This window comes from Microtus pennsylvanicus, chromosome 15 (genome assembly GCF_037038515.1).
Source record: "Microtus pennsylvanicus isolate mMicPen1 chromosome 15, mMicPen1.hap1, whole genome shotgun sequence".
NCBI lineage: Eukaryota > Metazoa > Chordata > Mammalia > Rodentia > Cricetidae > Microtus > Microtus pennsylvanicus.
Window position 1 is genome coordinate 26,844,303 of NC_134593.1, and position 17,437 is coordinate 26,861,739.

A 17,437-nucleotide genomic window follows, 5' to 3' on the forward strand; every position below is an offset into this window, starting at 1 on the left:
TAGGGTTTCAGCTATTTTGTGGAACTGGCCGCAGCTTCCCGGCCACCAACCCTTGCAACCACAGCGCTAGGCAGACAAAGTTTCCCGGACTCCCTCGAAGCCGCTTTGCGTCTTCTCCGCAGGGTTCCCCGGGCTTCAGGGATTGGGGAGGGAGACACAAGGGTGGTTCTCTTCTCGAAACTGCACCCGGCAGTTCTCAGCCTGCCGAGCTGTCAGCAACCTCTCCCATCTGCAAAGGTGCGTGCTCCCGTCCTCCCGGGACCCTTTTCCTTAGCTCCTCCACCATTTCATTCGGCATTATATTTATTTAAACTGCACTTGAGCCTCACTCATCCACACTCCACTCTCGCCTCCCTTCATCTCTTCTCTCCTTTTAGCACTTGTAGCCCTCCCACGAAATGATAGTCACCCTGGAACTCTACGAGAAGTGGGAGACCGGCTCAGGAAGGATGCCCTGGGGGGAGTGTTTGCATAAAGCACGAGTTCAGGTGGTCACACTTTCTGCTTGCTGCCAAGCATGCACACAAGTCCAAACCCCGGGAAAGAATCTTCTGGGTCCCCTGCAGGCGGCAAAAACCTATACATCTAGAGGCAAATCCGCTCAGCTTCCTGCTCCCGCGATCAGACAGAGCCATCATGTTCCTAACTCCTAAGTCCGGCTACTCTGTTTCAGTGCGGGGTTTTGGGGTCCCCTTCCCATGCAGGTCAAACACTCGGGGTTCTGGCCCAGGCTCCGCGCCTGCAGCTTGCAGTAGCCTTTCACCTCCGGGACTTCGGGCCACGCCGAGCTTGGCGAACGCCGCGGGAGGACGTCCGCCCGGCTTACCCAGAGCCGGCCAATCCCGGGCGTCCATGCAAATGAGGCTCCTTATCGGGCCTCGGCTCCGCCTCCCACGGCCCTGGTTGTAGTAACCATTCATGGGGCCCGCGCGCGGCTGCAACCCGGCTCTACCGCGCTCTCAGCCACCGCCTCCTCCGGGCTCCGGGTCTTCCCCTTCCTCTTACAACTGATCCTGTGGGGGATTTTTTTTTCTATATTGGAACGGTGGGGAGGAGCAGGGAGGGGGGAACCAGGAGGAAGGGGAGAGATCAGACAGCTATCTATCTCCTCCTGTTTTTCCCAGAACAGGTGATGCTTCTCGAAATTGCGATCACTTTCAGGAGAACGCTCTGCAACTGGAAGGATGCGGGCGACCTAGGGTGGTAGAAGCCCCGAGGCGGCAGATCTGAAGCCACCGAGGATAAAACCCCAAACTTTGAGTGCATTGTGCGTGGAGGGAAGGACTGGTTATTTCTTTCCAAGAGGGCCCCAAACTTCGTCACTTGCCCCCTTTCTCGGATTGCTTTGGAGAACAGCGTTGGCTGGCAGCGTTGGAAAGTCGGGGCGGTGTTGTCGTAAAGTCACTTTTAAGGCGACAGTAAAGGATCAGACTTTTTAAATGTTTGGGATTCAAGATACACTAGGAAGAGGACCAGCTCTGAAAGAAAAGTCGCTGGGCGCCGAGATGGATTCGGTCAGGTCCTGGGTCCGGAATGTCGGCGTGGTGGACGCCAATGTCGCGGCTCAGAGGTAATGAGACTGGAGCCTTGTGCTCTGGAAGTATCTGCTTGTGTCTCTCTCTCCGTGTGCCCCTCTCCCCTTCTCTTTCTGTTTCTCTCTGTCCTCGGCTGTCCTTCCAGGCCATGCGCATTGGGGCTCTCCCGAGGGGGCGGGAAGGTCGCTGTGGCCAGGGGAATCCTCCGGCAGCCAACACTGGAGTTTCTGAATTACCGAGGTCATAGGTGTTTCCCCTTCACTCCTTCCCACAGTCCGTTCTTTGGGGGAAAAATATTTTGAAGTAGCATTAAAGCTTCATGCCTCAGCATTTACTCATGGAATCAAGAGCGGAGCGTGAGGACCGGAGCTGGCAGCGGAACTGGCTTCCCGGTTACCCCGAGGTTTCTCCACGCGCCTGCGAGCGCCTTTCCTCCAGCATCTTTCAGGATGGTTCCGAGACTCGGGGAGCCCAGCGGCCAGATGGTGGCGGCGGCGAGAGGATCCGGAAAGGCCTGAGCGGCTGCAGGGGAAAGCAAGGCGGCAGGGAACTCTGGCAAAGGGGATAAGGCAAGCCCTTCCTGGGTCAGAGAGAGTGGGCCAGACAAACCGAGGCGGGCGAGAAATTAACGAGCAAGGACTGAAGCACAGGAGAAGTCGCGGGAGAGGCGAGAAAGGAGGTCGGTTGGTTGCCTGAGCCGAAGAGAAGATAAACTTATAATTTTGCGCGTTCCTCAAGTTGATTTTGACTCCAAATCTTCACGTGTGTGGATGGTAAAGTCTTGTCCAGGGTTCCATCCCACGAAGATACTCCGGTCCCCCTTCGCAGCATCGCTTCTGAACTGGAATTCGTGGCCTTCGTGGCCGGGTCTACGGGAGGCAGCTCCCTTACTCTCTCAAGAGCCTCCAAACTTCTTCCAGGACTGTCGTCTCTCCCTCTGCTCTCCGTGCCAACCTCCTTAAATCTGAACTTCTCACCGAGAAATGACCCCATTTCCAGACACGCCACATCTTCAGGTGTCCCGGGTAGAGCGAACTGGCTGCCACCCTTGAAGGAGCCGAAGCAAAGGCCGCATGCCGGGTGACTGAAGCGGGCTGAGGTGCCCGACTGCCACCCCTCCGGAGCCGGGATGCTCAGCTGTCTCTGAAGCAGATGGTACTTAGCGGAGGCTGCGGCTCACAACAGCGCTCTGAGGACTCGCCCCGGCGCGAGGGGACTAAGGCAACTCTGCAGATCCGCACTGTGACTGTCTCCTAGCCAGACTTAAAGACATCGTCCGTCCTCCTGTCCTCCTATTTTCCCGTCCGAAATAAAATGTTCTTGGCTAAAGTTTGAGCAGGCAGTCAGAGTCTAGCAAAAAATGTACACCTTTCAAAAAAGTGACCGCGACCGTGCCAAACACAAGAATCCGGAAGACCTTAGGGCCACCGGGCTGTCCTTGACATCTGTCAGTTCGCCGGCGCCACAAGATTTTCAGTTAAATGGGGGTGGCACTTACGGAGACAGGTATACAGGGAGGTCCTGTGCACGTATTCAAGGCTCTGGAGGACTCCGGGTCTAGCGCTACAGAGTCAGGGAACTAGGGAAAACGCTTGAGAGCTGACCACCGGGGTCTCTGGCCAGGATGCTTGATTGCCTCTTAATATTTTGGCTTCTCCACGTGGAGCAGCTCCGGAGGGCGAAGGTCCTCAAACAGAGAGTGTTCGCCCCTAGCCCGCTTTCCCCAGCGACGACTGTGGGGATTTTGCCCAGACGCTGTTCTGGATGCAAATTTCGGTAGAGTAAGCCAAACGGCGGCCGGTGAGGCCCTGTGAGGACCAAGACTTGGGCTCCAGGCTTCCCGTCTTTTAGGTTGTGTCACAGGGCTGGTAACTCATTAGACAGGAATTAAAGGGGTCATTTGCTCAGATGCAAAAGAATCTCATCTCGCCGCCCCTCACCCCCAAAGCTGTGTCAGAGATTTGAGGTTTGGCAGGAGGCTGCAGGAAGATAGGGCAGGCGTCAGCGGTTTAGACTCGCTTCTCAGGACTTTAGCTGGCAGCTCTGGTCTTTCGCTTCCACTAAAGGCCGGACAAGGAGACTTAGAGACCTGGCGACAGGATTCTGGGAGGTTGTCTAACGAATTGGGCGCTGGAAGCAAGGTGCCTATGGCAACTCCTCTAAGGGAATGCGTTTCCTAACAGAAATGGTAAAGGACCTGAAGGTTTCAGGTTTTTGGGGCCTAGATTGTAGATCTCTTGGCCCCTCTGCAGTGTGGATGGGGGACGTTAGTAATTGCCTAACTCTCTTGTCTTTCTCTCTTTCCCCCGCGTCCTGTCTTCCTACCATCTCTTCCGGTGCAGCGGAGTGGCCCTGTCCCGGGCCCACTTTGAAAAGCAACCACCCTCTAACTTGAGGAAATCCAACTTCTTTCATTTTGTCCTGGCGCTCTACGACAGGCAGGGACAGCCGGTGGAGATAGAGCGCACGGCCTTCGTGGACTTTGTGGAGAACGACAAAGTAAGCAGACCCCTGCTCCCCCTCCCGCCCCGGGGCCTAATAACTCCCTCCTTGCGAAGCACTAGGATTCCATCTGTCACTTGCGACACTTTCCCGCTCGCATCATCAGGGATGATAAATTGAGGCTTCCCATCCTCGGTCTCTAACTCAGTGGATGCCCCCCCCCCCCCCCCGCCCCTCCGCTAGTCCCACTCAGAATCCGGCTATTCCGGCAGCGCGCGCGCCTAGACTTGGGGTCAGTAGAAGCCACTGACTGGCTTCGGAGAAAAAGTTCTCTAGACTGTAGTTTTAAAAGTATAACCAACGCTGCCGCTGTCAGTCTGTCTCCAGGTTATTTATTTATTTTTTCATTTTCACCTGGCAGCGGGGGAAGAGAGCAAAGGGGTGCAGGTGTGTCAATTCAGTGTTATGTGGGAACTCTGGTCGGCCTTCCCATGCTCGCGGTCTCAAAAGTCTTTACCGCCCCCCCCCCCCCCCCCATATACTAAAGGACAGAGTGCCTCCTTTGAACTCAAACTCTGATTTGAGGGCTGGATTTGATCTGGAATGAAGGGTTGTTTACCTAAACCAATACATGCCCAACAGCTGTGTCTCGGCTCCAGCCTCCTTAGCTGTGCAAAGGGAACCCTAGGGTAGCTAGTTGCCAAGGTCCCCAGCCCTGGGCCTGCTCACTCCGGTTTTGCGGAACTAATGTTGCCCTTCTAAAGGACAGGCAGACTCACTTTTTTTTTCCCTGAGAGAAGCCCAGGGGCTTCGTATGGACAGATGGATTGGGTGGGCACTGTTTAAAGCCAGCCCTTGGTGTGGGTGTCTGGTCTTCACGGCAGCGGGAGGAGGCAGGGGTGCACTTAGGAGGACATTTTTTAAGAGGGAGAGGCAAGGGCTGATGAAGGTCAAGTGACTGCAAGTCTTGTCTTGACAAATTTCCCTTCAAGGTGGCCAATGGCGGGAGCTGCTCCTTGCCCTTTGACCCCGCGAACTGGATGGGGGGTTGTTCAAAGCCTGTTTCTTTCATGGGGGGGGGGGTTACCAAAAAGTACAAGAAGGGTTTCTGTATTTTTAGGAACAAGGCAACGAGAAGACCAATAATGGCACCCATTACAAGTTACAGCTCCTTTACAGCAACGGTAAGCGGCTTCGTGGGCAGGCGCTGCAGCCAGGTGGAGCCGCTAGCTACCGCCTACTGTACGCTGGCTAGGGCAGGTCCTGATTGGGGGTGGTGATTGAGGGGTGTCCCCCTCCAGGTCACTTCCATCACGGAGTCTGTGGCCTGATGGACAGACGGGATCAGGCTCCAGGGCAGGGAAGGGGTTTGGGAATGGGCGAGGGTTCTTGCTGTCCTTGCCCACCCATCGCCTGTCCCCCTACGCCCTGCAGGTGTCCGCACAGAACAAGACCTCTACGTCAGGCTCATCGACTCAGTCACCAAGCAGGTGAGCCCTGGAGCCCGTTGCCTTTGCTTCCCCACTCCCGGGGCTGTCTCTGACTTCTGCCAGTAGAGGATTCACACTTCCCCTCACCCCAAGCCCACTTTGGGAAACAAAACAAAAACAAAAGCTCTCCCCCTCTCCATGCTAGGTATTGGGGAGGCATGGCAAATGAAGGGCTGAAGGCAGCAAAGAATTATTGAAGTTTCGGTTCACAGGGGTATCCCTCTTTGCTAAGAAGAACGAAGGGGCGAACTTCTATATCAACGGGGCTGTAGCTCTGGTTCTGTGTGTGGGAGGAGGGTCTCCGAGGTGGCAGTGAGAGGGAACAGATTTTTGGACTTGCTCTAAAGCTCTGTCTTTGCCTCTGTCTCATTGCGTCTTCCTTTCTGACAGCCCATAGCCTATGAGGGGCAGAATAAGAACCCAGAAATGTGCCGAGTCCTGCTGACACATGAGGTGATGTGCAGGTAAGAGCCCCCCCGCTTTTTTTTTGCCTGGGCTGGTCTAGAAAACTGGGAGCTTCTGAGGCTGCTTTGCCAAGGCATCTGGTAGATTTGTCCCTGGGCCAATTTTGAAGACCTCTCCGTGTCTTTAAGGTTGTTGTTTTGTAGTATAGTCCTTTAGACTGGGAAAAGGATACCAGAAGATAGATTCCATTCCCCTGGCTTCCCAGAGTTTCTTCCACAAAGTGGGAACTCTTAGCTGCTGCGCAGGCATCAGGGTGGGCTTGGGGTTGAATTTGTGATTAAGCCTTCCCCCAGACTCTTGGTCTGCTCAGGACAGATTTCCATGAGTGTGGCTTGTGGAGTTAGCTCCTGAATACTCAGCTGAGGCCAGGCACCACCAGGGGGCTGGGAGGCCAGATCCTAAGTCCCAGCTCTCCTGGGAGATACCTGGGCTTCTTAAGTCAAGAAGTTCAAGAAGGAATCAAGGCAGAAAATCAGTGGGTGCAAGGATAGGGAGAAGCCCATGCTGGGGACATCTGAGGTCCCAGGAAGGATGGATTCAGAGGACCACACTGTAAAAACTACAGTCTACCGGCGTTCTTGGCCTTCCTGCAGGCCCTCAGGGCCCAATCTATTCTATTTTGAGCTCTGCATATTGCCCCCTTTCTCCTACTTAAGTTGAAGTGAGTTGGTGATGGCAGTGGTGGAAAATTCATCCCTGCATTCTATCTCTCAGCTAATGTTTTCGGAGGGCTCAGTGTGTGCTGTCTAGTGGGTAGGGTGTTAATGAGCAAACCATAAATGGGGAAGGACATACAAGGGACCCTGGGAAGAACGCCTTCAGTATAAGATGGAGAGGTCTGTTTTGTACACACATCTCCCTGTCTCCAAAGTCTGGAGGGCAAGCCTCTGCTCTTCCCTCGGCTCGGCTCTCAATTCCTTGACTGTTGTTCCCATTCCTGGCTGTGTGGGGATAAGTGCAGGTCATCTGACTTAGTAGGAAGCCTTCCTTAGGAAGCTCTCTAAAGCCCTCCCTACCCCCTCAATTTAGCCAGTAAGAAATCATAACAAACAGACATGCTTGTTTAGGTTGTGGCCAAGTATTAGGAAAGCAAATTCACCAAGAGGTGAAGTTGAGGCCTGGCCATGGCCTCAGCCACAGGGCACTGAGGTGCCATGGCCTGAGGAGGGCCTGGGCAATGGGTAAGAGACTCCATTACTTCCCAGCCCCTGACAGGTCTGGTCAGAAGTCCTGGTCTTCCTGGTACTTGCCTGTCATACCTAGACAACACAGTCTTTGATTTGGTTGGCTAGTCAAAAGGAGGTCTCTTCTCTCTCTACACTTCTAAGTATCCCTGTCTGGAGAGACAATCTTAAAAGAAAGAAAGACACCCCCCCCCCCATAGCCATTGTCTAAGGAATCCCCCCATCACTTTAAATAATGCTCTCACACTCTGTGAAGCTGTAGTTAAGGATGACGTTTTTATTTTTTAAACCTAATCAAATCCTCCTTGTTTTATGTGGTTTAAATAGCAGCATCAATTTTTAAAGCCTCTAGTTTAGTCTGCATTAGTAACACAATATGAAAATTTAATGTACTATAACTTCTCTGCAGTGGAGAGTGGGGAAGATGCGCGCTTACTTTCTTTGCAAACTAGATTTCCAAACAAATATTAATTATGGGTGAATAAACAATCTGTCGGACGGGTTACTGTCTGCAGTGTGTGTGTGTGTGTGTGTGTGTGTGTGTGTGTGTGTGTCTGTGTCTGTGTGTGTTGGGAGATGAGAGATAGGTGAGTCCGTAGGCACAGGGGAACTTCTCATCAGTTAAAGGGACTGATTTTCCTGGAAGGGGAACCGGTCCTTCTCCTTCACTTGGACCAGTCAGCTCCAGCTGTCAGTGATGGAGCCCGAGTGAGACGCCCAGTTCTTCAGTGACTAATTAGTACATATACTTTTATCACATGGTCTTGTCTGGCATACCTGGGTACTTCCGGGAATGGTTTGCTGTTCTGTATTCATTAGTAAAAGGTTCATTAACTGGTCTTTGGCTTTGGTGGTGGTGGTATGTATGCGAGTGTGCCAAAAACAAAGGGGCAAAATTCATCTCTTCAGGAATAACTTTTCCTCTCTTCCCCAGTGATCTCGGCTCTTCCCCGCCTTAGCTCATTTAGCCAATTATTAGCAAGGAGATATCTAGGTGTTACGTTGCTGCCAGCTACCCCTGCGCCCTCAATGCTCAGAGGGTTAAAAGATATTATAATTTGAACAGAAGTCGTCTCTAGGCCTACAGCTGGCTAATAACAGAGTTGTATTGAGCGCGAGCAAACCCCACAGCTGTGACTTTTCGCCACAAGGCGCGGGCTAGACAGGGCCCTAATCAGATGGGCCAGCCGGGCAGTGGGGCCAGTGTCTTTATCGGCCAGATGGTGTGAATTTAGACACTTTTGTTATGCAATCGCAGGGAGGAGTTGGGGAGAAGAAAACAAAACAAAAGCCACCATGCTGGGCGCTTATTTGAGTTTGAAATTAGAGACAGATTTTTGAAAGTTGAGGGTTGAATTTTAAAAGCAGTTTGCAGAGGAAAAGGACACATTAGCTTATCTCGGGCTGGAGTTGGGCTGCTAGACTCCCTCTGACCGAGACCAGGGCTTTTTTTTTTCTTCCCCAGTCATCTTTTCATCTTTCTTGTTCTCATTTTCCTCCTTTCCCGAAAAACAAAAAAATTCAGGTAAGATTCAGGACTGCGATAAAAATTCCTCAGCCCCAACCTCTCAGCCATAGCTTGCCTTACTTTTTCTCCCCCCCCCCCCCCACACCCCGCTTCAAAGAGTCCCTGGGAAGGAGAGGCCTGTGAGCAACTTGAGAGTGTTTCAAGCAGAAGGAGCCCCAAATAAAGTGTAGGATAATCTAAACCTGGGAGACAGAGAGACGGCTTTCAGTTTCACACACTGGGGAAAGAAAAGAAACCTTCCCAAACCCTTAGGGTAGTTTTAACCTATTGAAGTTTAGTCTTCTTGTCTGTCTATCTATCTATCTATCTATCTATCTATCTATCTATCTATCTATCTATCTATCTATCTATCTATCTATCTTTTCATATTTTATACTCATTGTCAGTTCAAAACAAAACATAAAATCTCCTCTCAGGTACTTCAGACTAAGAGGCCTGCTCACTGGAGTATAACCCTAGAGCCTTTGAAACAAAATAGACAAACCTAAAGCTGGTCATTCAGGCCTCCTCTAGAGGGGAAAGAGAACCAGGCAATGTCACCTGAGTGATTCAGGGATCCATTCCTGAGTGCCAGCTACCCACAGTGTTGGTGGGCTGTGGTTCTACGTGTCCTGGGTTTATCGCTTCCCTTGATTCTCAGGAACGCCAGGATTGACTAACGCTTAAGAATCCAACACAGCTAGAACATATTGACAAGAACTTTCTTTAAACACACTACACACACACACACACACACACACACACACACACACATACACACACACACGAAAAGGAATTTTTGTTTTAACTGAGAGACCCCCGAGAAATCTTAAGGAGTATTCAAATGGGGCAATACAACCACTTCTTATTATGTTTATATTTTTACTATTGCGATTCAGTAGCCCAGTGAATGTCTGTATCTTTTCTCTGCAATGTGCTAACATGAAGAGGCACTATTGCAGGGCCTTCCTTTTAGAAATAAAGGGTCAGCCCAGCGGCTCCTCTGCATTTTTTTCTCTATAGGCCATTTCCTTCCCTCCCTTGCTCCCCGACATGGACCACTTTGGCACAAGCTAACTTTTTTTTTTAATATTTTTTTCCCTCTTTTACAACAGAGGAAATCCCTGTGGAAAGCAGCTGAATTCAGCTGAGCAATTTTGCAAACTTATGGGCCTCCTCAGAATCATTCCTCCCCAAACCAAACAGATCGGCACATTCTGAGGACATATGTGATTGCAATTAAATTGCACCAGGACTGCGCACGTATTTGGGTGGGGGCAAGGCTGACAAGCTGGTGATGCCAAAGGAGAGTTTGGTTTTGGAGGTTTTTAGGTAGCTAGTGTATGTGGGGGGGAGCTCTTGAAACTGTAGAGCTGTACAAAGTTGTTTTGACTGACCAGCTAACGGTAACACATTGACAGAAAGAATATTCCGGAGATGGGAGAGGTGGGAGGTACAGTGGGTAGGGAGTTGTGGGGGAATACAAGGGCTTTGGGAGGCGGAAGTACAGCTGGCCAGGATTTTTTCTTTTTTATGGGTGTTAATCTTGGGATGAATTGAAATTTTAAAAGTTAAGATCTAATATAATTTCAAAGGTCAAATATTATTTCAGAGAGTCCCAGTGGCAAAGACTGGCATTCAGGAGAGTTGAGACAATTTTTAATATTTACTAATTTGATACATGTCTTAGAGCTGCATTTGTGCCCACTTGATGAGCAGGCGTTAATGTCTCCCAAGGGCCTTTTACACTCTGAGGGTGGTACAGTTGCCCACTGATTAATCTGTGTATCTCTGGTAAGAGAGACACATTGCAAAAGTTTGTAAATGTTCATTTAAAAAGAAAAGGGTGGCTGGAGAGATGGCTCAGCAGTTAAGAGCGCTTGCCGCTCTCGAAGAGACCCAAGTTCAGTTCCTAGCATAACACATGTCCAATACCTTCTTCTGCCCTAAGAATGCATGTGATGTACATACATTCAGGCAAAACACTCACACACATAAAGTAGAATAAGCAAAATCTTAAAAAAATTTCTTGCCAGACGTAGTGTCAAGAAATCCACTAATCCAGCATTAATTCCAGAATTTGGGAAGCAGAGGCAGTCAGATCTCTTAGTTCAAGGTCAACCTGGTCTACAGAGTGAGTTTCAGGATAGCCAAGGCTGCACAGAGAAATCCTGTCTGGAAAAACCAAACCAACTCAAAACTCCTTATTCTGCCTGTGTTTTGCGTGTATTTATGTCTGCGTATGGTATGCATGCCTGGTGCCCTAGGCGGCTGTCTAGGGCATCGACTTCCCCTGGATCCAGAGTTCTAGATATTGCGAGTCACTGGGCGGTGCTGGGAATTGAACCTGGGCCTTCTAGAAGAGCAGCCAGTGCTTTTAACTGCTGAGCCATCTTTTCGCCCCCTCCATTGTTTGTTTCTGCTTAATTCTGTGGAGGCTGCAGAGGGCGGCTGAGCAGATCCCCGACTGCGCTGGCGCAAGTCTTGGGATCCCTTTTTGGCACACGGGCACCCTTCCTGTTTCTCTTTGTACTGTTATAATTTGCATGAACTCTCATTGCTGCATCCTCATCTGCTTAACCCTAGAAGCCCTTCTAAAGATAACCAACCCAAACGCTTTCAGGAGAAGGGAAGCAAAACTCAGATAAGGGACCCAGAGATTTCTCAGGGGCCAGGTTTGTCCTAGGTTTGAGCTGCAGAGCGACCATAGCAAGGCAGCACACACATGAGAGTGATTATTAAAACACGTTAGATATCTCCAACCAGTAGGATGGCCTTGATTTTCTTATGAGCTGTGTCAAGGCTACAAGCTAAGTCAACCGTTCTTGATAGTGAGCATTCCAGTGTCTGCTGTCTGATGAACACTGGTTGGATTACATGCACCCTGTTGGTCTTCTCACCCTTGTCTGTTGACTTTGAACAGATACTTTAGGACCAATATGTTTGTTCTTTTAAGTCATTTTGGGCCTTTCCTTGCTGTTGTAATTGCTTTGGGGGCCTCACCCCTTCGGCATTTCTCTGTCTGTCATTTTGTCTGTCTGTCTGTCTGTCTACCAGGCTCCCTGTACTTAACAGAGCGAACACCTTGGGAGGCAGAGACTTTAGGACCGGGACTTGATGCATTCAAGTCTTATTTATGTTCTGAAAATTGTTAGTTACTTTTCTCCAGTTCAGTGTTTCATTTCCTCCAGATTTAAAAATGCATAGCTTTCTTTTTTTATGCATCCATTTTGACAAAATATATAAAATTTATACAACTTAAAATATGTAAATTATCATTTTCTTCCTTCATCTGGAAAATGACAGCAAAAAGTAGATAAATAAATGCTTAGAAAGGACACCCTGTTTTCCAGAGAAAGCTGGTAGGTCAATAGGTTTACAACAACCCAGGCAGCTACTTTTGGTCTATAGCCAGGATTTAGAAATCAAATCATCCTTTTCTTTTTCTTTATTCACTTTTATACATTTTAATACATCCCTACACCCTTTCTTTCTTTAAATATTTATTGGGATATAAAGACTTAAAATACACTTTCATAAAATCTTCATGTGTCAGCTCGGAAGTGACCTCGGTAGACCTTAAGATCCAAACATCTGTAGTTAAGTTACAGATATGGCTCTCAGGAAAGCTGAGACCTGCCAGCTCCTAAGATAGAGAATTTGAATGAGTTTGGATTCAGGTATTTTTTGTTTTTTAAATAAATAGAGCATTGTCCCGAAGTTTGCTCTTGTGTGGTTTATAGTCCGGAGGCTACTTTGGCCATTTGGGAATGTTCCTACGCAGTATGCTCATTGAACTTTTTCAGTTTGACATAGTTTCTTTCATCGTTTTGATTCCCTCCCCCCTACAGTCGATGCTGCGAGAAGAAGAGCTGCGGGAATCGGAATGAGACTCCGTCAGACCCTGTCATCATCGACAGGTAGGGGGAACGACATGATTTCTGCTGTTTATACGGCTCCTTCCTTCATGAGTCTTAACTCTGGGGAAGGATCCTGGGGGACTTTGCTGTCATCTTGGCTTTCGTGTTTTCTGCAAGGCACGAAGCTCTTATAACCAGGATTTAGAAATCAGAATCTTTTTTCCATTTTTTTTATTCACTTTTTAAAAAATTAATCTTTGGTGTTTAGAGACGTGGTCTTGTTTTTGCAGCTCAGGTTGTGCTTAAACTTGTGTTTTTCCTGCTTTGCCTCCCAGGGACTGGGGTATAGGCTTGGGCTAGGACCTTCTTTCCAGGTAACGCAGGCTCACTGGCAAGTTTATTAACACTGACTTCAGTCTCGTAAGGTGTGTGAGTTGACAAAAGAAGGTGAGGCCTTTGGCCTGCCACTGCCCCTCTCTGGCAGGGTATGGCCAAATCCTTTCTGTAGAGCTCAATGCCATTTTTTTTTTAAAAATATTACCTATGTTTGATGGTTGTTGCTGGACTTGAAGCCTTTCATCTCAGATAGCCATGTAGGGGCTCCTGACAAATTTGCTCTTAACATTGAAAGTTTTTCCTGCCACACAGGACCAGCCTGGGTTCTATGCTGTGTTCAGAGGGAGATAGATTCTCTGGGACAAGATGCTAATTCACTGAAATGCGATTTAGGCCTCCTCAGCTGTCTGTTTTTGTGATTGGAAACAGAACTTACAAACCAACGAAGAAATGCCAGATTAACTTCCAGCCATCATGTAATTTTTAAAGAAACCCCAAATTCCCATCCCTAATTTTTTCTCTTTCGTTAAAAAACGGGAAGAATTCCCCGTTGCTCCTTTCTCTGGGTTTTCATGTTCCTAGCCAGGTCCTGAAATGGTTCGGAGAGACCTCCGTCTCCAAAGTTGTTATTCTAATATTCCAGTATATTCTCAGTGGGGAGGATGGAACCTCTGGCATTCTTCCCAGGAAAGTCAGCTTGCTTTCTCCATGAAAAGCGTAGCACAGCCACAGGGACGGAGGAGGCTGGATGTGTGATCCTGTCCTAGCTCTTGACCTTGGTCAATGCACTCAGCATCACTGTTCATCCGTGCTAAAGTGATGGCTGTCAGGGGGATGCTGCCTGCTGTTGTAGGCTGCAGGAGATGGTGGCGGTGCCTGGAAGGGTACTGAGCAAGCCGAAAGTGTTTGTTGACTGTGTATGATAACTTTGTCATTTATGGACTTTTTTTTTTGAGTTCTGGTATTTATAAAAGTGCAAACTTAAATATATATCATTGGAAGGACTCTCTGGGGCCATTCGTCTTCCTCATTTCATAGATGAAAAAAAAAATGGAACCCCAGAATGGTGATATGGCATACGCCATTGGTGTGGCAGAATTGGTCCAGGATATAGCTGATCCTGTTAGGTTCTGGCTTCTCTCAAGGCAACAATTGCGTTCTCCCAGCGTGTTCTCTGTCTTAACCAATGCATAGCATCTGCTGACCACACAGAATGTCCTTTCCGTCCAACCTGCGATGCCTTTGGGGTCCTCTGGGAACCAGCAGCACGTGCAAGCAGCCCGGGTGCGAGTCTCACCCTTTGGAGGGTGTTCAGAAGCTCGCTGATCTTCATCTAGTCTTTGTGGTGTGGGGTGCGCTTGTGCGAGGAGAGCATGTGTGCGCATGTCTGTGAGTGTGCCATGGTGCTTGTGTGGAGTTCAGAGGACAACCTCGGATAATGACCTTTGATTTCCACCTTGTTCAGGACAGGGTCTCTTTTTGCTCACTGATGCTTTCACTAGGCTAGTCGGTCCATTCCAGGCATTCTCCTGTTTCCGCCTCCCATGTCCCTGTAGGGGGCGCTGGTATCACGGACACTTGTGTTACGGAGTCTGGCTTTTATGTGGGTCTAGGGATCCAAACTCAATTGGTCTGATTTGTACTGTAGACACTCTCTCCACCTTACCCCGCCCTCATCTCGTCTTTCCCATTAGCTTTAGTCCCTCTTTCAGGAAGGTTACCCAGTTTCATAACTGTCTTATCTCTTCTTGGGAAGAATACCCTGTAAGTCTGTTTTAGAAGTGTTTGCAAACCTGTGAGCACTAACGGACCCCGTTGTCTTCCAAGCACACAGCCCAGTGACTCTGGACTTTGCAGGAGCTCTTACTTTTTAAAAACTCTTCATAAAAATGCACCCATGGATAAAACCGAGCCTGCGATCAGATATACACGTTAAAAGCACCAAAGAAAGTACTCTTAAAAAAAAAATCATGTGTACCGTCTGTGTGGGGATTTGTACACATGGGTGCAGTTCCAAAAGGGGCCAGGAGAGGGCGTTGGGGTGGCTAGATACGCACGCACGCTGGTAACTGAACTCTGGTCCTCTTTGAGGGCATTATGAGTTTTTAACCACCGAGTTATCTCTGCAGCTCCCAGAAGGCAGTGTTCTTGCTTCTGTGGAGACAAAAGATTTTCATATTAGGTGTCTTCACAGGTTGTGTTAGAATGCTTCGCGTTCTTTTAAGATGGTGGAGATGTGCCCTTACGTATTGCGGAGTTTTATGTGACAGTGAAGCTTGTTTTAGGCATCTTGCACATGTCAAACAGTCTGGTGGAGTTTCTGAGTCACCTGAAATATGTGTTACTTTAAAAATGTTGCACCTGTACACATGGAAACGCACAAACCGAGCAGTGCTATAAACTGGCTAATGCCAGGTTTCAGGAGAACTGATTGTCATATGAACGTATGTATTTGTGCATTTTGCTTATTGTAGGGCTTTTTTTCTTCTTCCCTGAAGATATTGCTTCCTCACCACAGCCTTATCTTCTTACTGCTCTCAGATGTCTTTTGGGAGTAACCTCATCGCCTTGCCTTCATTTTCAGAAGTGAGAAGACAGGCGGTCAGGCTTCCATTTCTTGGGTGGGAAGGCCGAGCTTGTATCATCCAGCGGTTCCATTGCCCTTGGGTTCGACGCCTGCCAACCTGAAGGTGGCGCATTTCCTTACCAGGCACCATATGGGTGCAAAGTAGTTTCTTTCAGATTTCCTCCAAGTAACAATGTAGAAACCTCTCCTTTGCCCTTGTTCCTCTCCTGCCAGCTGATCATATCAGCCCCTTCTCTCCCGGCCTCCGCAGATGTCATTAATTCACACCATCTCTCTCGGAGTCTCCTCACAGCGCAGGCACACTCCCACACCGGCTCAGGGGAAGACCGCTTACTCCCATGGACTTGTGAATGTTCATGGAGGGGGAGGCTCGAGCTTGATTCTTCAACTTTTCACCCCCTTACAAACATCCCCTCTATGTTTTGCCTTATTGAACTCAAAACTGAAGTGAGGGAATACGGGTGTAGCCACGCTTTCCTCTTTATGAATCCAAGAGAGATAATGGAATGGGAGGGGGAAAAAGTCATCTTCCATATGTCCTCGACATCACCAGTGGGCAGTTAGAGTCCTTCATCCAGAGGAGGCGAACAGCATCCCTGCACGACACAAGAGCCTTCGAGCTGTCACAAAACAACTGGATCTCCCAAGGAGCCCCGTGATCACACTGCAGCAGCTACCCAGTTTCCAAATAAGAAAAGTAGCATTGCCATCCTGTGGCTCCTTAACTGATAGTTAGTTTTCATAGTGGGAGGTCCCTTGCTAGGAATTTAGTTTCCCATTTCCAAAGACTTAGCCCGGGTCTTGGAGTTGTGCCCTGCTAAACGACTCCCCGTCTTGATTGCCCTAGAAATAGACACCTATTTTGTGTGCGTGTGTGATTTATTTTTATTTTGTGTGCATGAATGTTTTTGCCTGCGTGTGTGTCTGTGACAATGTAGTGCCGTGATCAGAAAAGGGTGCCGGGTCCCCTGGAACTGGAGTTGTAGATATTTTGCCAGCCACCATGTGGGTGTTGAAATCGAACCTGGGTCCTCTGGAAGATCAGTTACTTTTAACCACCCAGCCATCTCTCCAGTCCCACACATCTTTGTTTGTTTGTTTTGCTTTGTTTTTTTGAGACAGGGTTTCTCTGTGTAGCCTTGGCTGTCCTGGAACTCACTCTATAAACCAGGTTGGCCTTGAACTCACAGAGATCTGCCTGCCTGTGCCTCCCAAGTTCTGGGATTAAAGATGCGCACCATTACTGATTGACTCTATTTTCATATTCTTATTTATGTCCTTCGTGTGTTTTTGTGAAGTTTTGGGTAGCTAGTCGTTCCTCCAAAGAGCTAGACCAGCATCCAGGCTGGGAGAACTTGCAAGTGCCTGTAGTTGCGAAAGATCCTGTGACAGGAGGCCATCAGGGTCAGGCATTTTTAGAAATTTCAGAAATTCTTCTTCGGGAAAATGCAAAACGTGACAGATGTATCACTCCTTGTATGTTGCCTACTTGACAGTGGTCTACTATGACGTGAGGGCTGGAGGGAGCCCAGTCCAATATGGTGGAGAAGGAGTGACATTGAGCTGAGCCATGACAGCAGGAGCCAGAGGGAGCTGCTTATTAAATGGTTTGGGACTGAGACAATGGGGATGTTCTATCGGGAACTCACCAAGGCCAGCTGGCCTGGATCTGAAAAAGCCTGGGATAAAACCGGACTCGCTGAACATAACGGACAATGAGGACTACTGAGAACTCAAGAACAATGGCAATGGGTTTTTGATCCTACTGCACGTACTGGCTTTGTGGGAGCCTAGGCAGTTTGGATGCTCACCTTACTAGACCTGGATGGAGGTGGGGGTTCCTTGGACTTCCCACAGGTCAGGGAACCCAGATTGCTCTTTGGGCTGATGAGGGAGGGGGACTTGATTGGGGGAGGGGGAGGGAAATGGGAGGCGGTGGCGGGGAAGAGACAGAAATCTTTAATAAATAAATAAAATTAAAAAAAAGAAATCAATCAAATAAAAAAATAAGATTAAAAAAAATTAAATGGT

General features: G+C 48.8%; 1 protein-coding gene across 1 annotated transcript in view; it reads left to right on the plus strand.

Annotated features, from left to right (window-relative positions):
* The first annotated feature begins 914 nt into the window (after positions 1-914).
* Ebf2 (EBF transcription factor 2) overlaps positions 915-17,437 on the plus strand; it is a 195,006-nt gene continuing 178,483 nt past the window's right edge. The window contains exons 1-6 of the mRNA XM_075949675.1: positions 915-1,570; positions 3,878-4,034; positions 5,098-5,161; positions 5,412-5,467; positions 5,858-5,931; positions 12,475-12,543. Of these exons, the coding sequence (XP_075805790.1) occupies positions 1,440-1,570; positions 3,878-4,034; positions 5,098-5,161; positions 5,412-5,467; positions 5,858-5,931; positions 12,475-12,543 (551 nt within the window). The 5' untranslated portion in view covers positions 915-1,439. The remainder of the gene's footprint in view (positions 1,571-3,877; positions 4,035-5,097; positions 5,162-5,411; positions 5,468-5,857; positions 5,932-12,474; positions 12,544-17,437) is intronic.